At 48.0% G+C, this 26,978-nt stretch overlaps 1 protein-coding gene across 2 annotated transcripts in view; it reads right to left on the minus strand.

Annotated features, from left to right (window-relative positions):
- The window catches only part of LOC121443525 (protein kinase C zeta type), a 104,696-nt gene that overhangs the window by 69,146 nt on the left and 8,572 nt on the right, over window positions 1-26,978 (minus strand). The window contains exon 1 of one of the 2 annotated variants that reach the window (XM_041645276.1): window positions 16,340-16,364. The exons of the other annotated variant lie outside the window; for it this stretch is intronic. Within the exon in view, the coding sequence (XP_041501210.1) occupies window positions 16,340-16,349 (10 nt within the window). The 5' untranslated portion in view covers window positions 16,350-16,364. Of the gene's footprint in view, window positions 1-16,339; window positions 16,365-26,978 lie in introns of those variants that run through there. 2 annotated transcript variants of the gene reach the window in all.

Below are 26,978 nucleotides of genomic sequence, written 5' to 3' on the forward strand. Positions count from 1 at the left end.
TCTTAATCCTTTTTAAACAGTTCTTCCAACTGGGGATCAGGTATCCAAACATGTAATTCAAATAAGCGAACCTATGGGGGCCATTCTACCACACTGGGATCCCATGATCCAACCTGAAGGCCATTTCCGATTCCCCCATTCATCTGAACCATACTGATCCCAGGGTGCCACTCTGCCCACCTACCCATGTAGAAGCCCCTGGCTTAGTCTCTTTCCCTTTTCCCACCTCCACAGGGTATCTCAATTGGTTCTCTTTTGTTGTTGTTTGTTTTCTGAGACAGCATTTCTCTGTTTAGCCCTAACTGTCCTGGAATTCACTCTACAGTAGAGTTCTACCTGGCTGACCTCAAACTCACAAAGATCCTCCTGCCTCTGCCTCCCGAAGTGCTGCAATTAAAGGCGTGTGCCAACACTGCCCAGCTAACACCCAGTCTTCTTAGCAACTCCTGGCCACCCTCCAGCTGCCCTTCCTTCCTGGTCTCCAGGGTCCACACAGTCTATACACTGAGAAACCAGGAGGAGAGTGGTTCCTACATCCTTCCCCTGGCTCCAGTTCATCACAGGACTTAGGATGACCACCAATGGGGATAAGACTATCAAGGAGGCATTGCTGGGAAGGCAGGTGACACACCATCATTACAAAGTCTAATGAGGGAACCAGATGGCGTATTTGTTTCTTTTCTATTGCTGTGATAGATACCACGGCCAGGGCAACTTATCGAATTTATTCCCGAGGGTAAGAGTTTGTGATGGCAGAACAGAGGCATGGCAGGTAGAGCCGGAAGGGAAGCGCTGACATCGAGAACCGCGAGCAGGAAGCGGAGAGCAAGGTGGGGATGGCAAGGGTCTCCTCCGCTAGGACAACTTCCTGAGCAAAGCCATACCTCCTAACAGTGCCACACCTGGGGATAAACGAAAGCCTGAGACCATGAGGGACACTTCATTCAAACCACCACAGATGGCGACTTCCTAGGGACGTCAGAGCCTATCGGGGTCCTGGCCGTCTTCTCCCAGCCTGGAGTGGGGGTCAGGGGAGACAGAGAAATGACACACTTCTGCTTTGCTGCAGACAAGTTAACCATATATGCTGGTTGGTTTCATTTTCTCAGCTTTTGGTGGGGGACGGGGCCAGGTAGCACATGCTGGTCAAGATCCCTGAGCTAGATCCTCAGAACCTTCTTAAACCTCCGGAAAATAAAACACACCGATGTCCTTCCAGAGAAGTTCAACTCCCGTACCCAGGAAAGGAAGCTTGGTGGAATAATCACTGGGAGAAAGGACTGTGGGCCTTCGCCAAGGACGCGGGAGCTGTTAGCCAGTAACTGGGAGGTTTAAGTAGCGCTCTATCACAGAAAGGCTCTCTTAGAACCAAAGAAAGGTGTGCCCTCCAGAGGGCACCAGCAGAGACGGGTTTAGTTTTCTAACGCTTTGCTGTGTGTTTCAGGGTCTGTGCAATTGGCATGTATTGCTTTTACTGTTTTAAAATACAAATGCAGAAGACCTTTCTCTGCTGCCACTGTGGCCCTGGAGATGTGAGGGGAGCACATGTAACCTGCTCCAAGCTGGCTCCACGCTGCTCACAGCCTGACCTAGACAGCGGAGGTGACACCATGCGTGGGGCAGCAGAAAGGTGAGGCCCAGCTCCTCCTGGAAGACCTGGTTCTGGGGCCTTTGGAGGCAGCTCCTGGTGGGCAGGCCATCACTCACCACCATCTTCACTGAAGGATGCTTAGCTCAAGATAGGGAGCCTGGGGAGGAGCGGTTGTGGGGGATCCCAGGCATGGACTTTTAGACCTAGGGCTGCACCAAGATCAAAGCAGATGGACCCCATGCTTTAAAACCTTCATGTGGTGGGGGCACAGTAGGGGATGAGACTTCTCAAAAAGAGACTGGAGAACAAGGTCTCTGAGCAGACTCTGGAGGAAGAGAACCTATAGGACCACTGCGATCTCTGGTTGGGAGGAACTGTCCAAGCAGAAAAGGAAAGCCCAAAGCAGAAGGCCCCAATTTTGTCTTGACTACACACAATGGAGGTGGAAGGGCACGGAGTCTGGTAAGGAGGTGCTGTCGCCCTGGTTTCGTTAATACAGGATCCACTGCAGGGAGGGGTGACCTAAGGAGAGGGAGGTACCTGAACCAGCCAGCTAAGCAACCCCATAAAGTGACCTTCCTACGGCTGCAGAAGCAGAGGCCGTGGAATCACCACTACAAACCAAGGTCCTGAACCCCCACAGCAGGAGAAAGCACTATTCATATCTGTCAACGCTCACTGTCAGAACAAAGGACGCCTTCAAGCCAAGTGTCCAGGCAGCCAGCACGTGCCAGTCACCAAGCAGCCTGCCCTTTACACCCATCTCCAGCATCCCCCAGCCTCAAGGCTGGGCCTTCTGACCACTACGCTAAACCGCAGGTCCTCAGAGAAAAGAGGACCCAGCTCTGCTCTGCATAGTGGATCAGCCCACTGAACTATGAGCAAAGCACGGTAAGTTCTCTAAGAGGCTGTTTCAGGAAAAGAAAGAAAGAAACAAAGCCCCAAACCACCCAGACTGTGCTTTGGTATTTACACAACAGATTATATGGGTGCCACAATCACATGCTGCTCAGATACTGGGATGTTCTTGACAATACGACACCAAACTTTTACAGAAAGGATGAGATCAAAATAATAAATTCAAAAATAATAAATACAAAGATTTAAAAAAAAACAAAAAACAACCCTCTGAATACATGTTTTATGAACAGAGCCACGTGAGCGACCTGGTGTCTCAGGACACAGGCCAACATGCTGATGTGGTGTTGGGGGGCGCCACAGTCCCAGCCATCAGTAGGTCTAGTCTTTACCCCCAACATGGAACACTCCAAATCCATCCTGTATCTGTTTTTTACAGAATCCCCTTTGTTTAATGGAATGGACAGGATATAGCTCAGGGTTAGAGCACTTGCCTGGCACACACAAGGCCCCGGGGTTCTATCGAGAAATACTAAAGAGGAGTTGGAGATAAGGCTCAGTAGTTAAGTGCTTGACGAAGCACAAAAACCGGAGTCTGGTTCCCCAGAAACCCACATAAATGCTGGGAGGCACAGAAGCCACCCATAATCGCAGTCTCAGGAAGGCAAAGACGGGAGTCTCCTGAGCAGGCTGGCCTGTGAGTGAGTCTGGGTTTGACTAAGAGAGCGTGTCTTGAAGAATGGAGTGGAAGAGAGATAGAGGATTTTTTTCCTATTTAAATGCATGTACACACATGTGGACATGCCCAATCCATGCAGACACAGACACACACACACCCCAAAAAATCTGCCCCCCCCAAAAAAAAAACCAGAAAAAGAAATAAAGAGCTGGAAATGATGGCACATACCTAACCCTGTATTCATGAGGCTGAGACAGGAAGCCTGTGAGTCCTGGGCCAGAGTGGGCTACACAGTGAGACCCTGTCTCCAAACAAAACAAGACAAAACTTCTCCATCCTCCAACCTTAACAGTGGCTGGTAAGATGGTCTGACATAAAGTTTTAGGATTGTTTTCAAATTTGGGGGGAAAGCTCTTGTGTGTGTGTGTCTGTGTGCACATGTGTGTATGTGTTCATGATCATGTGTGTTTGTGTTCAGACATGCATGTGTGCTCTTGTATCTGGAGACTAGAGGTTAACCTTGGGCAGCACTGCTCAGGAGTTGCTCACCTGTGTTTTGAGACAGGGTCTCTCCCTGGGACTTCGGGCTGACCAACTGGGCTGCACAGGTCAGCCAGTGAGACCCGAGTTTCCTCTTGCCTGGTCCTCTCCGGCGCTGGACTACAGTGTGCCACCATGCCCAGCTTTCCTTTTTGTTCCGACAGTTCTGACAGGAACACTCTGGGGAAATCTCGCTCATTCTCTCCACTGGAGACCTGCAGGTTGGTGGGGTATTCTGAGATTCCTCGTGCAGTGACTCATCTTAACACCTTTGTTGAAGCACTAACTGCACGCACCAGGCTGGCCTCGAATGGCTCATCCTCCTTTCTCAGTTTCCTAAGAGCTGGGGTTTTAGCAGCACACGCTATGATGCCCAGTTTGAAAAGACTTTCTAACGAGTCATAAGTAATTTTCTTGTCTTTTGCTAACCCTATTATAAAAAAAAAAAAAAAAAAAAAAAAAAAGCTGAATTCTCTGGAGATTTTTGCAAAAGAGAAAATATTGAAAAACTGTCAGTTGAGTAAAAATCAAATTGTTTGCCAGTAGAAAATATTGGGGGAAAATACAGCAACATGCCAGGCAGACAATAAATGATGGGTCTAATTAATATCATTTTCCTGGATTATATCAAGTTTGAGGTCTTTGTTGGTATTTAAACGTGTTATTTTTATTTCTATTCTCATCCTACCTAAATACATACGAATAGTTATATTTTAAAAAAAGAGTTGACAGGGAGATGAGAAGGCTCAGTGGGCAGGCACTTGCTGTCGAGACCGAGGGTGTGAGCTCGACTCTCAGGACTCACGCAGTGGAAGGAGAGCGCGGCTCCTGCAAGTTGTCCTCTGGTCTCACATGCACAGTATGGCGTGCACACACACACACACACACAACTAAATTTTTTAACTAAATGAGAGAAAGTAAAACACTGACAAGAACAAATGCTAGGCTACATTTTACAGAAAACTGTACACGTGCACACACGTGTGTGACTTCTGTTTCGTTTTGTTGAGACAGGGTTTCTCTATGTAGCCCTGGAACTCACTCTGTGCTCTGCAGACCAGGTTGGCCTCAAACTCATAGATCGGCCTGCCTCTGCCTCTTGAGTGCTGGGATGAAGGGTGTGCGTCAAATAAGAATATGAGGAAACAACCAAAACTACTGCAAACAGATGAATAAACCCAGCTGACCGCGATACCTAGGGCAGGGCCACCGAGAAGAACATCCTGAGAGCAAGCACATCAAGAAGAATTCATTCCCCCAGGCCAGAGCCCCATGAATCCAGGTCTGTACACAGCGGTAGGGCTGCTCCAGAGTCTGTGTCTGCCTATGGAGCCAGAGCACAGGGCTGGATACGACTGGCTAATGGCTCAGCGGGGAGATTAAAACAAAGAGCAGAGGAACTGGGCTAGGGGAAGTCCTGGTCCAGCACAGGACAGGGAGACCTTGCACATCTAACACTCAGCTCCGCCCGACCCACAGCCCACAGGGCCCAGCGGCCAAGAACACTTGGGAGGGCTTTTAAATGCCTCTCTCCACCAGCAGAAGAAAGCCAGACACCTCAGAGGCCAGGTTCATTTCAGGCAAGTGCAAGGTGATCATCACGTCAGGAAAAAGAGAAACGTGTCAAAGCGCACGGGCTGCTAAATGTGGTGAAATCTGGCTCTGACGAGATGGCTCGGTGGGTAAAGGACCTGCCACAAACTGACGACCTGCATTTGATTACTGAATTCCCACATAGTGGAAGGAGAGAACCAGTTCTTGAAAGCTGTTCCCTGACCTACACAGGCACGCATACAGGAACACACACACACACACACACATATACACAGGCACGCACAGAGGAACACACACACATACACAGGCACGCAAAGACACCCTCGTACACACACAAACACAAATTAATTATTAAAATTTTCTTTTATTTTTGTTTTTTCGAGATAGGGTTTCTCTGTAGCTTTGAAGCCTGTCCAGGAACTCACTCCGTAGACCAGGCTGGCCTCAAACTCACAGAAATCCGCTTGCCTCTGCCTCCCTAGTACTGGGATTATAGGCGTGCGCCATGACCACCTAGCAGTTAAAATTTTTAAATGGTGACAGGTGTAGATTATAACAAATTTAACTTCAAGAAAAATCCTTGGGGGCTAAAGAGACGGCTCAGCAGTTAGGAGCACTTGTTGATCTTGCAGAAGATTCAGACTTGGTTCTCAGCATCTGCATGATGACTCACAACCTCCTTTAACTCCAGTTCCACAGGATTTGACACCGTCTTCTGTCCTCTGAACGCACCAGGCACACATGTGGTGCACACATGTGGTGCACGTACATCTATCTATGCAGGCAAAACACCCATACGTAAAATTAGAGAAACGAAACTCCTTGGGCTGGTAGATGGCTCAGTCAATAAAGTGCATGTCTTGTAATCATGAGGGCCCGAGTTAGATCTTTAGAAACTGTCTTTTGTTTTCGTTTTTTATAGACAGGTTTAGTGACCTGTCACTTATAACTTCAGCAGTGGGGAAAGATACACAAGAGAATCCATAAGACTGAGGACCTGCCAGCCTAATCTGTTTGGAAATTTCAGGCCAGTGAAGACCCCGCCTCAAAAAAAATTTTTTTTTTCATCTACAAAATAAATAAAATCCAAGGTGAATGGTGCCCAAGGAATGACAGCTCAGGCATCTGAGACAAGCATGCATGTGTGTGGCGCGCGTGCGCACACACACACACACACACACACACTCCTGACTTAATAATGTCAGTTTTCATTTTTAACAGGAAGGAGAGAAAGAACAGCTCCTTAAACGACACTGTTACCACAACACAAACGAAAGCAGAAAAGAAACCTTTGCTCTGCAAGCTCTCGGCAGCCAGGTAGGATTTGGAAAACCCACCCATGATGCTGATACCGCCAGGGGGGACGGGGGACGGAGGACCAGGGTCAGCAGCCTCCCCACCATTCAGTCTCGCTCTCTGCACCTGCAGATGTCCCTCTGTGTGACAGAGTCACTCTGGGCCTGGCTCTAAGCAGACAGTCGGACGACAAGCGATTTATTTTTAAACAAATATATAGGGATTGGAGCCTATAATCCCAGAGCTCAGTAGGCCTGGGAGTTCTGGGCCAGTCTGGGCTTTACAGCAAGACTCTAGCTCAACCACCAAAACAACAAACACACAAACAAACAAAGTCATCCACGCACTGGCAAACAGGGAGATATACACTGTGGTTGCATGAGAGCTGGTTCCGGACTCTCTGGCTGGCAAGCAGTGGCACCGCGGCTAAGAGGCCTGAGCCTGGATTCTGAGACGCGGTGCAGAGCATTGCACATGTGAGCAGAGGGGTGTTGGGTGTGCCACCTAGCACGGCTCCAGGTAGGGCAGCTATGAGGGACCCTGTGAACATCCCCGAAAGGCAGACTTCATCCGCTCTCTGCATCCTTACTTTATTTTTAAATGAGTGTGGAGAGATTTTGAAAAATACTACTGATACATTTTTGCTAGAACATATATTTCCCAAGGATTACAATTCCACAACTGGGAATTATGGCATGTTCACGGGCCACACACAACCGAAGCAGAGGGTGACAGAGCTCATGGCATCCAGGTCCTCTGCCCCTTCCACTGTCCTGCCTCAAGACCTGACCTGAGCTCATTTAGACTCCTAGCTCAGCTTACAGGGGACCCCTACCTACAACCTACCTATGACTGATGTAGGAGGTCCTTCTTTCTATGTGTTGCTTGTATTGGTTAATGAATAAAGAAACTGCCTTGGCCTGATAGGGCAGAACTTAGGTAGGCAGAGAAGACAGAAATGAATTCTGGAAGGAAGAAAACAGAATAAGGGAGGCACCATGGAACCACCAGAGACAGATGCTGGGAATTTTACCCAGTAAGCCACTGCCACGTGGTGATACACAGATTAATAGAAATGGGTTAGATTAAGATGTAAGAATTAGCCAATAAGAAACCAGAACAAATAGGCCAAGCAGCGGTTTAATTAATACAATTTCTGTGTGGTTATTTCTGGGCTAAGCTGGCTGGGTAGCTGGGATGAACAAGTGGCCTCGCCCTCCTTGCAACATGTGACATCTGTCCTTCACTCTGTGCCTGACCCTCCTGGGTGATGTGGAATATCCTTCACAGGCCTGGGTTACCTGGGTAAGATGAGGCCAGAAGATAAAGGACTCCGACTGTTTCACTGCCCTGCTCGTCCACCCACAGTCCCTGGGGCTCAGCTGACCATGTATAGAGCTGCAGACCCCTGACACAAGGACTGCACATCTGTGGCCAGATACGTGTTGGAACACAATGGACAGAGGCAACTAGCTAAGCCCGTAAGGTGTGTGGATCCTTGGATCCTCAGATCCTCAGAGGGAACCATGAGTTCACTGTATCCAGAAGAAGGCAACATTCGCTTCCCAGGTTGGTGTGGAAGGGCCTTCTGTCTATGTGTTTCTTTTCTTTTCTTTTTTTTTCTTTTTCTTTTCTTTTTTTTTTTTTTATAAGACAGGGTTTCTCTGTGGTTTTGGAGCCTGTCCTGGAACTAGCTCTGTAGACCAGGCTGGTCTCGAACTCACAGAGATCCGCCTGCCTCTGACTCCCGAGTGCTGGGATTAAAGGCGTGCGCCACTATCACCCGGCTATGTGTTTCTTTTATTGGTTAATGAACAAAGAAACTGGCTTGGCCTGTTGATAGGGCAGAACTTAGGTTGATCGGGCAGGGAAAACTAAACTGAATGCTGGGAGAAAGAAGGGCGGAGTCAGAGAGAAGCCATGGAGCCACTGCCAGAGTCAGACATGCCGAAACTTTGCCGGTAAGCCACTGCCACGTGGCGATACACAGATTAATGGAGATGGGTTAAATTAATATGTAAGAGATAGCCAATAAGAAGCTACAGCTAGTGGGCCAAGCAGTGATTTAAATAATATGGTTTCTGTGTGATTATTTTGGAGCTGAACAGCTGGAAACCAGCTAGTGGCTTCCTCCAACATCCAGCGAGCATGACGATGGATGGAATCGTCTCATGAAGGTAGAGGAACCAACCCTCCATGGCACTGCCAGAATCGGTGAGGCCTTCCCAGACCAACTGTGGTAAGGGAAGAAATCATCCCAACACCACTACCCTAGAGGAACCAATAGGCGGGTTTTAGGGAAACACAGAAGAATGTCCGTGTTTATCTAGGATTAAAATACTCTGAGCTGCTCTTCATGATGCCAACCAAAACCAGCACCTAAACAGACTGAATCCAGAGGCAGGTACAAGAATCCATCTGTTCCTACTGAATCAGATGTAAAGATATGACCACCTTGACATTAATTTCTGTTAGTGTGTTTGTGCCTGAGAACAACTGTACAGCCAGGCTTGGTGGCAAAGGCCCGAAATCTCAGCTACAGGGAAGGCTGAGGTAGGAGGATCCAGAGTTCAATGCCAGTCTGGGCAGCTTAGCAAAAATACCGTCTCGATTTAGACAATGTAAGAAGAGCTGGGGCGTAGCTCAGAGGTAGGACACTTGCCTGCCGTGTAACAACTCCAGGTTTGAGCCCTGCACTACAAAAATTAATAAAAAGAAAGCAGATTCCATTAAATATTGTTATGTGTATAAATAAATCATGGATTTTTAAAAGAGACTTATTTATGCATGAGCATTTCACCTACACGTATGTATGTTCACCACAGTGCCAGAAGAGGTAAGAAGAAACCTGGTCCCCTGGAACCAAAGTTAACAGATGATTGTGAGCTACCATTTGGGTACTAGTGACTGAACCCAACTCCTCTGCAAGAACAACACGAACTCTCAGTCACTGAGCCAACTCTCCAATCCTGGGGTTATACTTTTAAAATGAATAAATAAAAATAATTTTATTTAAAATTTCTTCTTTTTCATTTTCTTTCTTTCCTTTTGTTTTTTTAGAAAAATTCATGAAACAAAGGGTAGCATTGAGTTTTTGATGCTCCTGATTGCTGGGATTCTAGGGGTGTGCCAGCGATGGGCTCTACAATGGGCCCTACAAACCCATTATAAATTGAGGACTTGCTGTGATTTCAGAGGGGCCTAAAATGTAGTCAAGAACCCGAAGATCTTAAGGCCAGTGACACAGGAGAAAGCTATGTCATGGAGAACTGGGTCTGGGGAACTTAAAACTGACCTTAACTCCAAACTGAGTAAGACAAGAGATGAAAAGAACAAAGGAGCTATCCGAGGTGGGCACCTACCACCCAGCTGGCCATCCCCACTATGAAGGTGAGGGGCAGCCCACAGCCAACCGAAGAGATACAACTCTTGATGGCTCACTATGTGAGTCCCTCGGTGTGCAAAGCCTGGAGTTGGCCTGGCAGAAGGATTTAAATCAGGGAGACAGGCCACGGGCATAACTCCTGACTCCCCGCCTGTGCTGAACACTTAATCACGTGTTTTATATTTACAAAATGATTAATTACAGTCTCTGTTCAAAGTCATTTTCTTCTGTTGCCTTTTGGCTCCAAGGTTGAGCTTTACCAAGTCTGTCCTTGAAGGACTCAGGACGCCTGCAGCCTCTCTGCGCACACCTGGACACACCTGGACACACGCAAGACCCCACATCCCTCTCTCCCAGACACGTAGCCTCTGGAGGAAAAGGCAGCCACCCAGGACAGAAGGGACGAGTGGCAGTGGCAGCAACATCACTGTGGATCCACTGAGGGCTCACATCTCTACTTTTTATTTTTATTTTTTTATTTTTTGTTTTTTCAATACATGTTTTCTCTATCTTTGGTTGTCCTGGAACTCTGCTTTGTAGACCAGGCTGGCCTTGAACTCACTGAAACTCACCTGCCTCTGCCTCCTAAGGGCTGGGATTAAAGGCGTGCACCACCACCACCACGCCCGGCCCTGAGAGCTCACAATCTTGATGGAAGAGAGAGCACAGGAATTGGGAATGGAGTTGAGTCTTTTGAAACCTTAAAGCTTGTCCCCAGTGATAATTCTAATCCTTCCCAAACAATCCCACCAAATGGGCATCAAGCATTTGAACAGGAGCTTATAGGGGCCACTGTCATTCAAGCCACCACATCTAGCCAGAGATCCATGATCTCCTGACCCTCTGTCACCATTCCAGAGCAAACTTGAGGGGGCTCCAGAGCCCAAGGCTGGGTCACCTGGGGCAGTAGAACAAGTAGAAGACTAACCCAGACGCTAACGTGCTAACGTGACACAGGCGGGAATCCAACCAATTAGTAACCGCCGAGAAGAGACAAGATTCTCACGGAGGAGACTGGGTGTTATTTGTGTAGCTTCTCCTTCCCTCCCTCCCCCTCAAGAAGGACGATGAGAACCACCTTGTGCATGGGCTGTGCTAACAACCTTCTCCAATGCAGTGAGTCTCTCTTGGTGGAGAGACACTGTCAGCAAGGCCGAGCTGTACAAAAGCTGGACATTCTGAGATGATAAGGAGGGCAAGGGGGGCCCTTCACCTCCAAGTCTTCCATCCCAAGCCCCGAGATACCAGGTGAGAACGTACCAGACAAACCCAAGTGTAGGATGTCACACATCCAGTCAGCACCTTCCAGTTCTCACAAAACAGAAGCAAGGGCCGCCTGAGGAACGGTCCCTGCCAAGAAAAGCCAGGAGACAACTGCAATATGGGATCTTGATCCTCCCACTCCCAAATACTCCTATTAAAGATACGCATCATGATACTCAGTCTCGATGGGTGCTGGGGGTTAAACTCAGGACACCTGCATGCTAACCAAGCCCAGGAGATGGACACAGTTTTAAAGAGGACAATCAGAGAACAGCAAAGATCTCTTGAAAGTTAAAAGGGTAAGAAGGGGCTAGGAGCGGTGACCAGCCCAGCACTGAGGAGACCGAGGCAGGCGGACTGTTTAAAGTCTGAGGCCAGCCTGGCTTACACAGTAAGTACCAGGGCAGCCTGGGGCACGTATCAAGATTCTATAAATACCTAAGGAGGTGGGATAGCATTTAAGGAGCTAAGGGATAGTTTGGACAAGAAGACCTGGTGGTCTCTGGAAGAGAGAAACACAGATGGGAGATAGGAGACAGGGAAGACTGGAGGACCAACCTAGGAGGCCCAACCAGTGACCAGAGGGAACCCCTAAAGACAGCAGAAAGGAAGTCAGTCACGCAAGAAAACACAACTAGGAAGCAAAGCATCTCACATCCAAACAGTGTGTGCCCCCCCCCCCACAAAGTTCCTGGTACAGGAGATCTAAGAGCCCCACATCAGGGGACGTTAACAGGAAACTTGAGAACACACAGACAAGTAAAAAGATACTAAGATCCTTAAGGAGAAACACACATGCACACACATGAACACGCGTGTGAGTGCACATACACACACACACACACCTACACCATACACACATGCACACACCCTCCAAAATGTCTGACTTTAGAAGCCAGAAGCTAACGTGAGAGTCATCACAAACACATCTTATACCTACAAGCACTGATGCCAAAGGAACAGCAGGCAGGCTGGATCAAGAGAGCCAGCAGGGGAGAGGGCAGCATTTCTGTGTTGGACACAGAAGGCCCTGAAACAGGCACGAGGGGAGTGGCAGTGCCTGAGAACTGGAGCACGGAAGGAAGGCTCCACAGCCGGGAAGACAGAACTCCCCAAAAACGCCGAAAGTGGTCTGATGAGATAGATGCCTCAGTGGTCAAGACCTGAGTCTGAGTCCCACAACCCACATCAAAAGTAGACAGAACTCGCTCTGTAGACCAGGCTGGCCTGGAACTCATGAAGATCTACCCGCCTCTGCCTTCTGAGTGCTGGGATTCACGCCGCACTGGGGAAAGGTGGGAGGGATATAATTTACGAGAGGAGAATTTAAGAAAAGAAGGCGGAACAAGCAAACCAAAATGACCACCACTAAAATAAAGCCCAACCAGGGAACAATAATAAACAAAAATACAGAAAGAACCCTTCTTTAGCACAGGTGTGCAAATAAAGGATTTCTGCTAACCTCGCGTGCTAACCCTGCCAGGGCAAGTGACTGGACAAAGCGCTAGTTCCTAGAGGCTGAGAAAGTGAGGCACACCCATCACCATAGCTGAGAGAGGACTTTATCTCCTTTTTCTCTTAGAAGAAGAGATTGAGAAACCACAGTACTGGCCTGAAGTATTCTTCATTCTAAGTGGCAAAAAATAAAATTGAACTACACAAAAAAATAGCAAGAACTGACTCTGACTTCAAAAAGTTGCCTTCCACACCCGCCACAGCACACTCACCCCCATACCGAATCATATGCATTATCTTGTGCGCGCGCGCGCGCGCGCACACACACACTAATAAATTTAAAAATTTTTAAAGCTGAGAGAAGCTAGGCTATAGCTCAGCTGGCAGAGATCCAGCTTGAACCCAACCTGGGAAGCATGAGACCCTGTCCAAACCAAACCAATAAAAACAAAACAAAACTCTGGCAGACAAATCAGGAATGCTCCAAGGAAGACTGAAAGTTTCCTGGAAGTGGGAAAGTGGCTGTATGGCTAATAGCATGCAGGATGGGACGGTAAACGGGGGGGAGAGAGGTGGTTCAACAGTTAGGAGTGCTTGCTTAATTCTTGCAGGCCTATGTTTGATTCCCAGCACCCACATGGTCGCCCACAACTGTCTTTATTTGTAATTTCAGGGGATTTGATGCCCTCTTCTGATATCCCTGGACGCTGCATCCATACGGATAACATGCAATCTTTAACAAACAAACAAAAACCTCAACCATATTGGTGGAGGGGCAGAGACAGGTCCAGGGAGGGCAGCAAACGAGAACCAGCTCAGATTAAAAAGTCTATAAATAACTGCACAGATGTGCTACAGAGAAACTTGGAAATAAAAGTCAAAAAGAAACTGCCATGGTGGAAATAATCCCAAGAAGAAATCAGAGTCAGACTAGGTTGAGAGAAACGGGGCCCTGGCCCCTTCCATCCTCAGCAGTAAAACAGAAATATGCAAAGCTCAATATAAACATTTAGCTACAGCCAAGCACGCTGATATATACCTTCAAACCCAGCACCCAGGAGGCAGAAGTGAGTTTGAGGCCTGTCTGGTCTTCATACTGAGTAAGTAGACAGGCCAGGAATACACAGTGAGACCTTGTCTTTAAAAAACAAAACTAAACTAAAAACTGAGCAAAAATAATGCACAATGCTGAGTTTGCAAACGAGCATTCGCCAGGACAGCTTTCTGACCAGGACGAGACACAGGCTCTGCCCACCATGAACCTATTTTACGGCAGAGCAAGTGAGGCAGTGGTCCAGGGACTGTGACCAGGACAGCCGGAGGTAGGCACTGGCAGCCTGTATCCCACTCAGATCCTTCATTGCTTGCCAACATACGGTGGCTCCATCTTGTTAGAAACCAGACTTTTCAGAACCTCCAGTAAAAAAGATGTTTAAAAAGGAGATGATTCAAGGTAAAGTCCTTGTCACGAGAGCACAGGGATCCGAGTCTGGATTCCTGGTTACCCAAGAGTCTGGAACGAGTCTAGTGCTGGGGAGGCAGAGGCAGGTAGGTCCCCAGAGTGCTGTGGCCAGCGGTCTAGATAAACTGATGAGTTCTAGGTTCAGTAAGAGAAGGTGAAAAGAGAAGACACCTGATGTTGGCTTTGGTCTCCACAGACACACACACACACTCGCACGCACGCACGCGCACACGCACTCATACACACAAGTACACACACACACACAAGATCAGACACATTCAAACCCCCACACCATAAAAACAAAACAATAAAGAAACCAACGGGAACTGAGGCAGCCTCCTGACACCGTGTGCAACGGAAACGCTCCGCTGTCACACTGGAGACTGTCTCACACTGTCACACACCTGTCTCTCTGTTCAAACGGGCACCTGGTTCCCTGTGGCCACCCTGAGAGGGGTGGAATCTGGCAGGTTCTGCAGAGGCCTCAGAGACAGAAGCAGGAAGGCAGCTTGCGATAACGAGGTGCCCTACTCCACATATTTAGGGTAGTCCTAAAAATAAAACACGGTGTCCAAACATACTGGGGCAGGGGGATGCCAGGTTGTCTCTCGATCAGAACTGAAGAAGTGACAGACTGAGACAGCCCACTTTGGACAAGGCTTTTCTGACCCTTCTAAAAGCAACACATCTGAGCCTGCTCCCTGCGTGACCCCTTAGCAGAGAGCTTCACTCCTTGAGGTTCTTGACTTTCCTAGGAAGTGAATTTGTGGGAACGACAGCCCGAGAACCATTTCTCCCACCAGGAAGGGAGGACACAGAACAAGCAAAGGCCCTGGGGCATGAGACAGCAAGAGGCCGTAAGTGAACAAGACGATGCCAGAACCATCAATGCCTTGGAGCACCACAGCACAAGTTCAAAAATGAAATAGTCTCGGTTCTTCAGATACTGCCCCACGAAACAGCCCACTCAGAGGTGTTCCCCTCACCCAAGATGGTCCCTGCTTAGTAACATCCTCACAACAGATCCAGGTCAGCAAAGAGAACAACAACCACTCCATATTAGGACAGTTCGGAGCCCAAACCCCTGGACAGTCTCCTTGTGGTCAGACCTTGGCTCATTTGCGGTGCCCAGAACACTCCACAGACGTATCAGAGATTAGACAACACGATGTTGGAAAACTTCCAAGAACATTCACTGGCCCCGCGGCCAACTTTAATGGTTCCTACACCCCAGCCGGAGGCCCGAAGCTACCGGGGCACCTACCTGCAGCTCTTGGAATGAACCGACAGGAGCTCCAGGGACCCCATGGACACTCTGACCTGCATGACAGGAATGACAGGCAGGCCAGCAAGTGCTGCAGGGTAGCACAGCCTGAGATCAGGGATGAAGTCTAGGAGGCAGGAATATAGCTCACAGCTAAGTTCTTACATAACTACCGGTGCCTCAGAACTTTACAGAGACGGGAAAGGGGTCCACTGGAAGCCGGTGACGCTTAGATAAGAAGGTGGTCTCCATGCAGACTTGGTCAGGATACAAACACCGTTAACAACGCAGCCACGACCCACTCTGTGTTCCGCCAGCATCCGTAGGGGATGGCTTTGCCAGGGGGATCCGTTGGTTCCTGGGAGCTGTCCCTGACCATGTTTCTGTGAAACTACCAAGGAGCACTGGGCCAAAACCTACCAGGGAGACCTCACGCCCCAGTGCCAGTCTGGAAGCCCTGGTTACCGGTCCACTTGCTGAGGATTCAAGTTGGCTATGCACCGCAAGCAAGCCCTCTGGCAAACGGAAAGAGGCCACGACACTCATGCATCTCAGAGAACTATGACACAGCTCGTTTCTCCTTCCTAGCAAGCAAGCAAGCACCCCTGTTGCCGTTCTTGTCTCAAACCCATCCACAGGCCACATTTGATAATTCTAGGGCCCAAAACAAACAAGCCACCCTTGAGACCCATTCTGGTTGCATGGAACAGCCCATGCCTGGGGGAAGGGCAGTCTATACACCCCCCCCATGGGGGGGGGATGTCTCTCTGCACACTCCAAACGAGGGAGCGATACCTTTGGACAACCTGGTTCTCCAGGCCCCAAGGCCCCTGCCAGCTTGGTAGGGGAAGCTGGTAGTTGTTTTTGTTTTTGTTTTTTTTTAAAAAAAAAGCAAAAACCCTTGCAAAATGGTCGTCAGAAAAGCATTCCCATTCCCATGCATGCCCCTCACCCTCAATCCCCGAACAGCCCTCAGACCCATCTCAATCTACCTCCAACCATCTCAGGGCAGAAAATGGGGCGCCGAGGCCGCACTGCCTGCCGACATCCGAGAACCCGGGTGCACGTCAGTACCTTTCGTGTCGCCCAGACTCCAGCACGAGGCTGCTGCCCATGCAAAGCCACCGCTCAGAAAGGCAGGGCAGGCTCGCCCCTGTAAGCCGACCAGCCAGAGATGCGCTTGTTTATGGAAACAGGTGCTGGTTGTTTGAGTGCCAGGCGGGAGACCAGACCTCACCATTGTGGTCCCACTAATCCAGCCGCTAGCAGCAATGCAGGGAGAGGAGGAAGCGGCGGAGATGCATGTTCCCTCCGACCACGACACAGATTCCTGGCCGCAAAATCCCAGTCACAGCAACACACTGCCCAGTTGCTGGAGGCTCCCCAGGGCTAGGCTAAGTGAGGGGAGAGGCTTCCCGGGGACCTCGCCGGGCTCTGCAGCAGCTCTGCCCACCCCAGGCCTCCAGCATGTACACCCGTGCACCATCTCCTTCCCTCGCATTCCCGTCAGCTGCACAGGCAGCTCGGCATGCTTCACTATATGGCTTATTTTTCTGAAAACCTGTCACCAGGGAAGACAACAGCCTCTCGGCGTGCTTCTCCCGACATCACTGCTGCCGCGAGATGCTGCGGCAGCATCCATGCCCTGGTCGACTCGGTGCTGGAACATCTGTGCAACACGCAGGCTGTGGCGGAGCCAAGATGAGACCTGAAGCATTGACTTGAGCTCCGCGGCCCCAGCCACCGCATCCATGAGGCCTGCAACACCACCACCTTAGGCCTGGTGGAAAACCCACAGGAGAGCCGTGCATTACTTACCGGCTTTCTCGGCGTCCTCCCCAGCACAGGATTCTTTATGCTCTACCGAAGGTGGGCGTGCAAGGAGGCATCTTCCGTCCCTTTAAGGAGCCGATGCTGCGACCCTGGCCTCCTGGACCGACAATAGGCGGGGTGGGTCTCCAGATCGACAAAAGGCAGGGTGGGCTGCTGCCGGAGGAGCAGACATCTAATACAAGGTTGGCTGTCCTGCTCCCCGCCTCTCACATCTCTGCCTCCTCATGTCTCCAGGCCCGGGTGGTACCCAGCTCCCCTGGGAAGCTACAGCCGGCAGCTGAGGCACAAACTAAAACACGGCATGGATACGGAGGAGCTGACGTCACACGAAAACAAGCGTCTCTGTGCTGAGCCTGCCGGACAGGAGGAGAGCCAGCCAGAGCCCAGCCAAGGAGGGCTCGTACTTAGCAGTCTTTAAAATGCCACATCTGGGGAAACACCCCAGGTGACTGGGGTCCTCCTGATTAGCACCAGGCTGGGATTCTGGGTGCAGCAACTCCAGGCGTAACAATGGCCTATGATATGCAATCAGATGGACTCGGGTCCCAAGCACTGAAGGGCTGTCCAGTACCCAGGATGAGAGGACTACGGCCCATTCAATGCAGGCCAAATCCTAGGTCAAATGGCCTTTGCAATATTGTAGGTGCAACCATTACATGGACCCTACCACATGGAGAATACAGTGGACTACCCTCCACGTAGGAACAGGAAAGAGTTTTCCCAGGGATCTGAGCGAATCTCGCTGGCCTGGTACCACCCTCAAGGAGGCCAAGGTGAGGGGGTGATCCATCACACAGTGTGAACGATGTGGGACCTAACACACGGTGCTGTGCCTTGCCGGGCTACAGCCAACCTGGTGCCCCAGACAGACTGGGAGTCAGTGATGGACTGCTTGACCCCATGCCTTCCCACGAAGACCCCCTCCTCGGGGCTGGCCCATCCTGACCTAATGGCTATGCCATGTCCGCAGCACAGAGGCATCGGCTCACAGGTCTGTGTTTGTTTGCCTGAGCTCTGGGTTCAGATCCAGCTCCTTCAGTCAGACCCTGGAGAGAGGGAAGCCACGCCTCCAGGGACAAAGCTTCCCTCTTTTGGCAGCTGACCAGCTGTGCAAAGGCACTTCAGAAAAGGGGAAACTTATAACACGGTACTCAAGGCCCCTCTTCTACAAACAAGGCAAGGCAGAGCATGGCACCTGGTGCTCCAGCCAAGCAGGGTAAGAATGACTCTTGAGCCAGTTGTGGTGGTGGCAGACCTGCAATTCTACCATTTGAGAGGCTAAGGCAGGAGGAGGATTGCAAATGGAAAGCCGGCCTAGGGTTGTGGGTGTCGTTCAGTGGTACAACGCTTACCTACTCTGTACGAAGCTGTGGGCTAAATTTCCAGCCCTTAAAAATACAAACAAACAAAAAACAAAACAAAAACCCCAAAACCTTATATTTTTAATTGGTTAAATAAGATAATAATATTTTAAAAATCATGACCATATCTGAACTAGTCTTTGGTGTCTGTGAAAGTTTTATCGGGACACTCACTGAGGTACAATACAATGACATTCACTGAGGTACAATACAATGACATTCACTGAGGTACAATACAATGACACTCACTGAGGTACAATACAATGACACTCACTGAGGTACAATACAATGACACTCACTGAGGTACAATACAATGAGAGGAGCTGTTGGTTAAGACAGAGGTTTTACAGACCACAGAGCCCACTTAGGTCCTGGCCCTGTGCTAGAAACCTGGCAAGCCCTTGACTCAGATTATAAAATCATACGATAACTGAACTGTGACATCCATGAGGGACCTCAACAAGAAAAAAAAATGTGTCTAACATAAAAATTAGCACCACATCACAAACACTGTCTGGCCAATCTCTCTCCTCCAGTCCAGCCCAAAATATCCAGCTTTGCAAAAAAACTCCAGAAAATGCAGGCTGCATGGCTTGGTGGCTAATTTTGTTAGGAGCCTATTTTAAGAGCAAAAGTAGCTTTCCCAATTTGTCACAAATAATTTGAGACAAGTCTGAACGAAAGGAGACTTTTAACGGAACAATAGGCCCTACCTATAAATACTCGCCAGTCGTGCGGGACGGGAGGAGACTCTGCATGTTTGCTCAGGGCAACAGTCCACCAAGATCTACCTCGGTTTACCTGCCAGCTCCCACCCTGAGCCTGGCTCACTTCCTCCCAGGACAAGGGAAGGACCAAGCAAAGGTTTAATTGCCGGCACTGGGTCGGGAACTCCCGTTTGCACCTGATCACCCCTGGTAGGTACAGCGGGCTATCAGAGAATTGGCTTCCCTGAACGTATTCCAGCGAAGCCTTTGTTTTTATGGCTCTTTGTTCTGTTTTTCTGAGACAGGGTCTCGACTAGTCAAGGCTAGCCTCAAACTCATTAGAGAACACTTGGGAGCTTACCTCTCAAGTGCTGGGAACATAGGCATGTACCCTTCTAAAGGTCATGAGTTTCACAGTCCTCGCTTAGAGAGGGGGAAACTGAGGCACTACACACTTCCCCTACCTGCACAGTCACACTGCATGTATGGTAGCCAATAAGGTGGTAGCCACACGAATGTCACACAAATTCATTTTCTTGTCGTCTCTCCAATACTAGGGATGGAACCCAGGTTGGGAGCACAGACGGAAACCAAGAGGGAGGTGAACTGAGATGAGAGACAGACCTGGAAGTTTTTCCTGCCCTGCATGAATCTGATATCCACTTCAGAACCCCGGGGACCCAACCCCAAGAGGTGCCCCACTGTCACCCCGGTCACACACAGCCTCTAGCACAACAGTGTAAGTCCACCCACAAAGTGGGACTGGAAAAGAAGTCAGAGCAGCTCACCAACCTACAGGAGCAGAGGGCAGATGGACCTCAATTTAGCCACCAGCTGAGGGTGTCTGAACAATGGCGTGCTCACTGTGACGTGCCCACACCCTTCCCCTAAAACTTACTGGTAAGACCTAATTTGTAGATGTGGTTAAATCAGAAGCCCAAGATGGGTGTCTTTATCATTGTCCCAGTGGGCCCTGAATCTCATGATCAGCATCAATGGCCATTTAAAAAAAAAATCCCCAATAAAACACTAGCAAAACAAATTTAGCAACCTAGTAAAAAAACACTATATATCATGACCAAGAGGAACTCACTCATAGGATCCAAGGAAAATTCAAATTAAAAAATTGATTAGTTTCAGACTGAAGAGATGACTCAGTAGTTAAGAGAATTTCCTGCAAGCTGGGTAGTGGTGGCCTTTAATCCCAGCACTTGGGAGGCTGAGGCAGAGTGGATCTCTGTGAGTTCGAAGCCAGTCTGGTCTACATAGTGAGTTCCAAGACAATTAAAGACTGTTACACAGAGAAACCCTGTCTTGAAAATCAATAATAACAACAACAACAACCTTTTTGCTTTCTCCAAGGACCCAGTTCAGTGCTCAGCACCCACACTCAGGTCAGGAGGATAACAGCTTCCTGTAACTCCAGCTACAGGGGATCTGATGCCCTCTTCTGGTCTCCACGGGTCCCTGCACTCATGGCCACACCACCCTCCACGTCAGTAAACAGCACTGGTCAGTGTAGTGGACACATTAACAGGAGTTTTGAAAATAAACAAACAAACATGATCATCTCAATAAGTACAGAACAACCCAATGACAAAATCTAGTATCTAGTCAACCAAAAAAACAAACAAACAAAAAAATCAAACAAAAAAAAAAAAAAGAAAAAAATCCCATTTTAAAATTAAGAAAAAAAAGAGTCGGGTGGTTGTGGCGCACACCTTTAACCCCGGCACTCAGGAAGCAGAGGCAGGTGGATATCTGTGAGTTCAAGGCCAGCCTGATCTAGAGAGCAAGTTCCAGGACAGGATCCAAAGCTACAGTGAAACCCTGTCTTGAAAAACCAAAAAAGAAAAGAAAGAAAGAAATATTAAGTTTCCCAGAAGTCAAAACAATTCTGACAAAGCAGACTGCATGGGGAGTGTGTGTGTGTGTGTGTGTGTGTGTGTGTGTTACTGGTGATTGAATGTAGGCCCTTACATATCGCGGACAAGTACTCTGCCACCGTGTTATATGCCCAGTGCCCTGCACTTCTCCAGTCTGGGCACACAGCTGTAATCCCAGAGGCAGAAAGACCAGCATTCAGTGTCATCCTTTGCTACATAGCAAGTTTGAGACCAACCTCGGCTGCAGGAGACCTTATCTCAAAGGAAAAAAATAACAAAACCACCTCACTGCAAAGTTACAGCAACCATATCAGTCACTTTATGCTCAGGCCAGCGGAACGGTGTGGTCGGTTATCACTTTCCAGATAAGAGCTATGTGTGGGAGAAGAGATGTGTTTGGTTTGACAAGGCAGAGTCCACCACGTGGGCAGAGGCATGGCAGCTCCGTGGTGGCAGGAGCGTGTGAGCTATAACACTAACCCTACTCAAGTCATCTAGGTCCAGTGTCCAAAAGGTTTCCAAACTTCCCAAGTAGCTCACTGAGTTATAAGAGCTAGTGGGACAAGCCCAAGCTATGGACCAAGTCTTCAAACACATGAGCCTACGGCTGGCATTTCATAATCGAACCATGGCAAACAGAAAGCCAAGAAACAACTCCTTTCGTATACACGAAAACAGTTAACAAGCGTGACAAGACCTTCATCAGGCAAAGGAAAATCTTTTCAATAGTGCGGGCAAAAGTTAGACTCTTACCAGACATGAAACATGGGAACTAATCTAATATGGATCAACGACTCAAAGATGAAACAAAACCCACAAAACTTTAAGACCGTGGGTGAGGCTTTGCAGTGAAGTTCTTACCTAGCCCGTGATACGCCATGGTTGCATTGGTGCACCAGACACATGCACCCAAACACACAATTAGGGCTCAAACTATAAAGCAGTAGAAGAAAATTCAAGCAAAGACATCATGCCAGGGTGAAGGCAACAGAGGAGAAAATAGGCCAACTCCAAGAAAACTTTAAAACACTAAATGTCAAAAGGAACTTTCAACCCCCCCCTCCCAACAAAAAAAAGGCAACACACAGAAAGAGAAAGTATTTGGAAATCAACATTGACCAGAGATGAAAATCCAGAGTATACAAACAGATCCTCACACCCACAAACAAAAACAGCACAGTTCAAATACAGGCAAAGGATGCTGCAGTCCCAGCTACTCCAGAAGCTGGGGCAGGAACACTGCTTGAATCCAAGAATTCAAAGGCAACCTGGATCACTGAGATCACCATGTCAGGAGGGAAAAAAAAAGAAAAAGAAAGGAAAAAAGAAAAAGATTGGGTGATAAAAATTTAATAACGTGTTTCTGCCAGAAATTTAAAAAATTAAAAACAAACAAACAAACAAAAGGGACAGATTGCTAACACGCTACAACACAGAAGAACCTCAAGATGCTACTGACAGAAAGTGGGGCATAAGCCCACGGATCACGTGAGTCTCTTTATACGAAATGTCCAGAGCAGACAAACCCAGAGACAGGAAGCAGGTCAGGGGCCCAAGCTAGAGCCAGGGAGTAGCTGCTGGAGGGGTGGGGTGCATTCTGGAATGGGCTTGGGGTGGTGGCAGCCGAGCAATGGGAACTCTAAATGCTGCTAAGGAGTTTGCTTCCTCGTGGTAAATGTTAATTATGCAGTTTACAATTCAGAGAGTTAGTTTAGAAGTCAGCTAGAGCCTGGCCAGTCCCAAGGGTGAAGGGGTTGGAGAGGAGACCTGCTGAGAAAGGATATTGTGAATGTATTGCTTACTTGATAACTGTTCTTAATGTATATGGTTGTATTATATTAGAGCTCAAACCTTTCCTCTTTATTTAGACAAAAAGGGGAAATGTTGTGGAATGTTCCTTTACACTGTGAAGATGTGTCACTGTGACTGGTTTAATAAAGAGCTGAATGGCCAACAGCTAGGCAGGAAGAGGTTAGGCAGGGCTTCTGGGGACAGAGAAATCTTAGGGAAGAAATGGGGAGTCGCCAGTCAGATGCAGAGAGCAAGACATGCAGGAGGTCAGGTCAAAGCCACGCATCATGTGGTAACACACAGATGAGTAGAAATGGGTTAATTTACGTTGGAAGAGCAAGTGGGACATACCTAAGTTATAGGCCAAGCTTTTATAATATGTCTCTGTGTTGTTTTGTTTTGTTTGTGAGCTGGTACCCCTCCCCAAAAATTCTTCTACATATAGCATCCAACATGGTGCCCAAATATCCAAACACAGGGCTTGAGAAAGATAAGAAAAGCTCTGAACAAGAAGCTGGATGTAGCTTCCTAGTCAGGCAGTCTCTCAGGCAGGCTGGTGTTCACCAGCACAAATAGATATGGCTACTGGAAGTTACCTGCAGGCTGGAGCCAGCCGCCAGCGCCATGCACTAAGCTAAGCAGGGCTGCAGTTGACATAGCAGATTTGCCTCGTGTGGTCAGAGATATCTGCAGATGCTTAGTAAAGCCAGGTATGTTTGTATGTTGACACACACACACACACACACACACACACACAACCACTCTAAAAAGGTATAGTAGGTTTTAAAATGTGCTTTGATGCTGAAGAAAAAAAAATGGGTTCAGAGAGTCATAAAAAATAGTTTAAAAATAATAAAAGTCTTTAAAAGAGAACAAAGTAAAATAAAAAAGTTACATACGAATAAAAAATATTACAACACAGGGAGTTTGGACCTTGTATGGTGCTTTGTTAACTTTCAATTCTTTGAATGCTAACGAACAGAGAATGACAGCGGCTGAGAGACACGGGATTGTGGAAGGCACTGCTGAATTAAACCAGCCTGGATACTTTAGAAATGCCTTAACCCTAAAATGGAAGTCAGAAAATGTATTGCTTTGGAGAAGAGACTAAACAAAAAGGCTGTGGATCCATTCAAGACTGAAAATCCTGGCTATAGACATAAAGAAATAAACCTGGAAAACCTACAAGACAGGAGATGTATATTCCACCCGCTCAAACATTAAACAAAATATCATCTTTGGCTGGTCAGTGTACAAGAGGCAGTCCACACTTGTGCTAATATAGATATGCATGTTACCATTGAAAGTCTGTGTGTTTTCAGAGCAAGGAGATCAGCCACCAATGAAAACAGGCGGCCCAGGTGGCCCAGCCTCTCAAGCCTCTGTTGCCTTCTTCTCAGAGTTCTAGGTCCAGACCAGCTTCAAGGCCGCTGGCTGAGATGGTCCAGCCTCACAGACTGCTCCAGCCAGAACTGTCCCATTGCACAGAGACTGGACAACAAATGTCATGGCTGGTGTTCTCAGTTTTCTCATGGTCCCCCAAAGATGCCATCACCCCCAGACAACAGAAAGCAGTCCAGAGAATATGATGCCCACATTCCCAAGAGATGGGATAGATGGGTCATGAATGTTTGTCATTGTTTGGGGGGCAGTAGTTACAAGTTGTTAGTGGTCATGGCCAGGAGAAAAGCTGAACAAAGGAGATTAGATTCAGGGATCTCTTTCTTTGTATGTTGATACAAATTTAAGGTTATAGCTATACTTGTATATATGTGTCTACTCTAATTTAAAGTATTATACCTATGCAGTTCATTTAAGATTATAATGTAAAGTTTTAATCCTTGAAAGCTATTTAGGATAATAAAAAAAGACAGGTTAATAGTTATCTATAACATCAAACTTATAGCCATGTTAGGTATGTTTTCAAGGTTATACAGAGACATATTTTAGATAATAGGAGATCTTCAAAAACTTAAAAGACCTACAGAATATGGCATTTAAATGTTTTAATAACACAAGGCTTTCATGACAGTGAGACACATCTGCTCCTGGCAGCACCAATTTACTTCAAAAAATGATGATGGACATCAAAGAACCTCCATACAAAGTTTGCTTTCACTGTGGCAAAAGTTAGCTATTTGGGCAAGAAACTCCCGTTGCCTTGACCGCTGACAGTATGCTGTCCAAACTGGACAAGCAGGACACAAAAGAAAGAAACTGCCAGACTTTGCCAGGACAAGTAGGTTAGTCCTTCAAAAACTCCTGCTTCACAGAAAAATTGGTCAGACATTCTAGGCCTGTAGACTGCAGATGGATGCCCCAACGTTGCAGAGGAACCTGGCAGTCAGATGTCTCTGTCATTTCTATAATTTTAGAAGTTGCTTTCTCTACACTTCCTGTTTACTCAAGTAATATTTTATCCTTCTCAGGTCTCTGGTGGGAATCAAAGACTAGATAGCTACAGTTTTACAGTTTTCCTTGTTATCAAATTCAGAAAAGAAACTTACAAAAGAGGTGTAAAGTTTATGACTGAGAAACAGAAAAGCTTAAGTAGTTTATCTAAAAGGATGTTTAAAAGATCTTTTTAGGAATGGTAATACAATTTGTGACAAGAAATGGTTTAGGTATAAAACTGTGGCCTAAGATAAGATACACAGTGGAGTATTTTCTCTAAATTTGCCAAATGTAAATGAAATGGACGTTGTAACTATAATTCTTACTGATAATTGCTCTTATTGTATATAGTTTTACTGTCTTAGAAATGCGGAATATTCCTTTACAGTGTGAAGATGTGTCTCTGTGGTTGGTGTAATATAAAGCTGAACAGCCAATAGCTAGGCAGGAAGTATAGGCGGAACTTCTGGACAGAGAGAGCTCTGACAAGGAGAAAGGTGGAGTTGTCAGCCTGATGCAGAGGGAGCAGAACAGGCAAGAGGAGAGGTGCAAGCCATGAGACACACGGCAGCATGAAGATCGACAGAAGTGGGTTAACTTAAGTTATAAGAGCTGGTTAGAAACAAGCCTAAGAAAAGGATGAGTTTTCATAATCATTAAGTCTCTATGTCATGATCTGGGGACTGGTGGTCCCTAAAAGCCTGTTCCACGGCAACCAGGTCCTGCAAAGTTTTCAAACTGGTATCCACCGCTGGCTGTGATCTACCCATGTGTCTGTTCATCTATCTCACACTGAAGCTCAAGGAGATTCACCCTTGTCATTTACATCCCACCAGCACGCCTGGCAGTGGTGACGCACACGCCTTTAATCCCAGCACTCGGGAGGCAGAGGCAGGCAGATCTCTGTGAGTTCGAGGCCAGCCTAGTCTACAAAGCGAGTTCCAGGAGAGGCTCCAAAGCTACACAGGGAAACCCTGTCTCAAAAAACAAACAAACATCCCACCACGCAGACCCTCCTCATTGATCCTCAGCAAAACTATAAACACAAATGTTCTTGCGGGCAGCAAAGTCACGCGGTTTTGGCATGTCAGAGACAGGTACAAACATCAGGTGGGAAGGGTTACACGCTGGGGAAAACAGAACATCAGCACACAGAGTAGGAGACCCTGTGTCAGGATCCTATTGTTTCACACGGTCCAGACCGCAAGGAGACGAAGGCCTTTCTATACCCCGGTGCACCAGCCAGCCAGGGAAGGGACAGTCCTAAGTGCGAGAGGAAGACCCTGGCTTGTCAACCATCCATCCATCTCCTGTGGTACTCAGCAAAGGTTCCATGGAATGTTCTGACAAAACTGAGTGTCTATCAGAGGCGGAGCCACCCCAGCAAGCATCTCAAGGACCTACTCGTGTGACCGGGTCAGCCCTTCTTAAGGCTTAGCCGCATTTTCTGCATGCCCACAGGACAAAACGGACCCACCTCGTCACACCCAGCTTCCACTTCAAAAGAGACCCCAAGCTCTTCGACATCCAGTGGCAGTACTGTATGGTGACAGGCCACCTACTCGAGGGACCCTCCCTACAGCACCTACACGCAAACCAACAGGCTTGCACCCTGGGACAGAGCTGAGACAGAGCCGAGACAGAAGCACAAACCCTCTA

This window comes from Microtus oregoni, unplaced genomic scaffold, assembly GCF_018167655.1.
Source record: "Microtus oregoni isolate MIOR12 unplaced genomic scaffold, Mior012 000109F_ref0000275, whole genome shotgun sequence".
NCBI lineage: Eukaryota > Metazoa > Chordata > Mammalia > Rodentia > Cricetidae > Microtus > Microtus oregoni.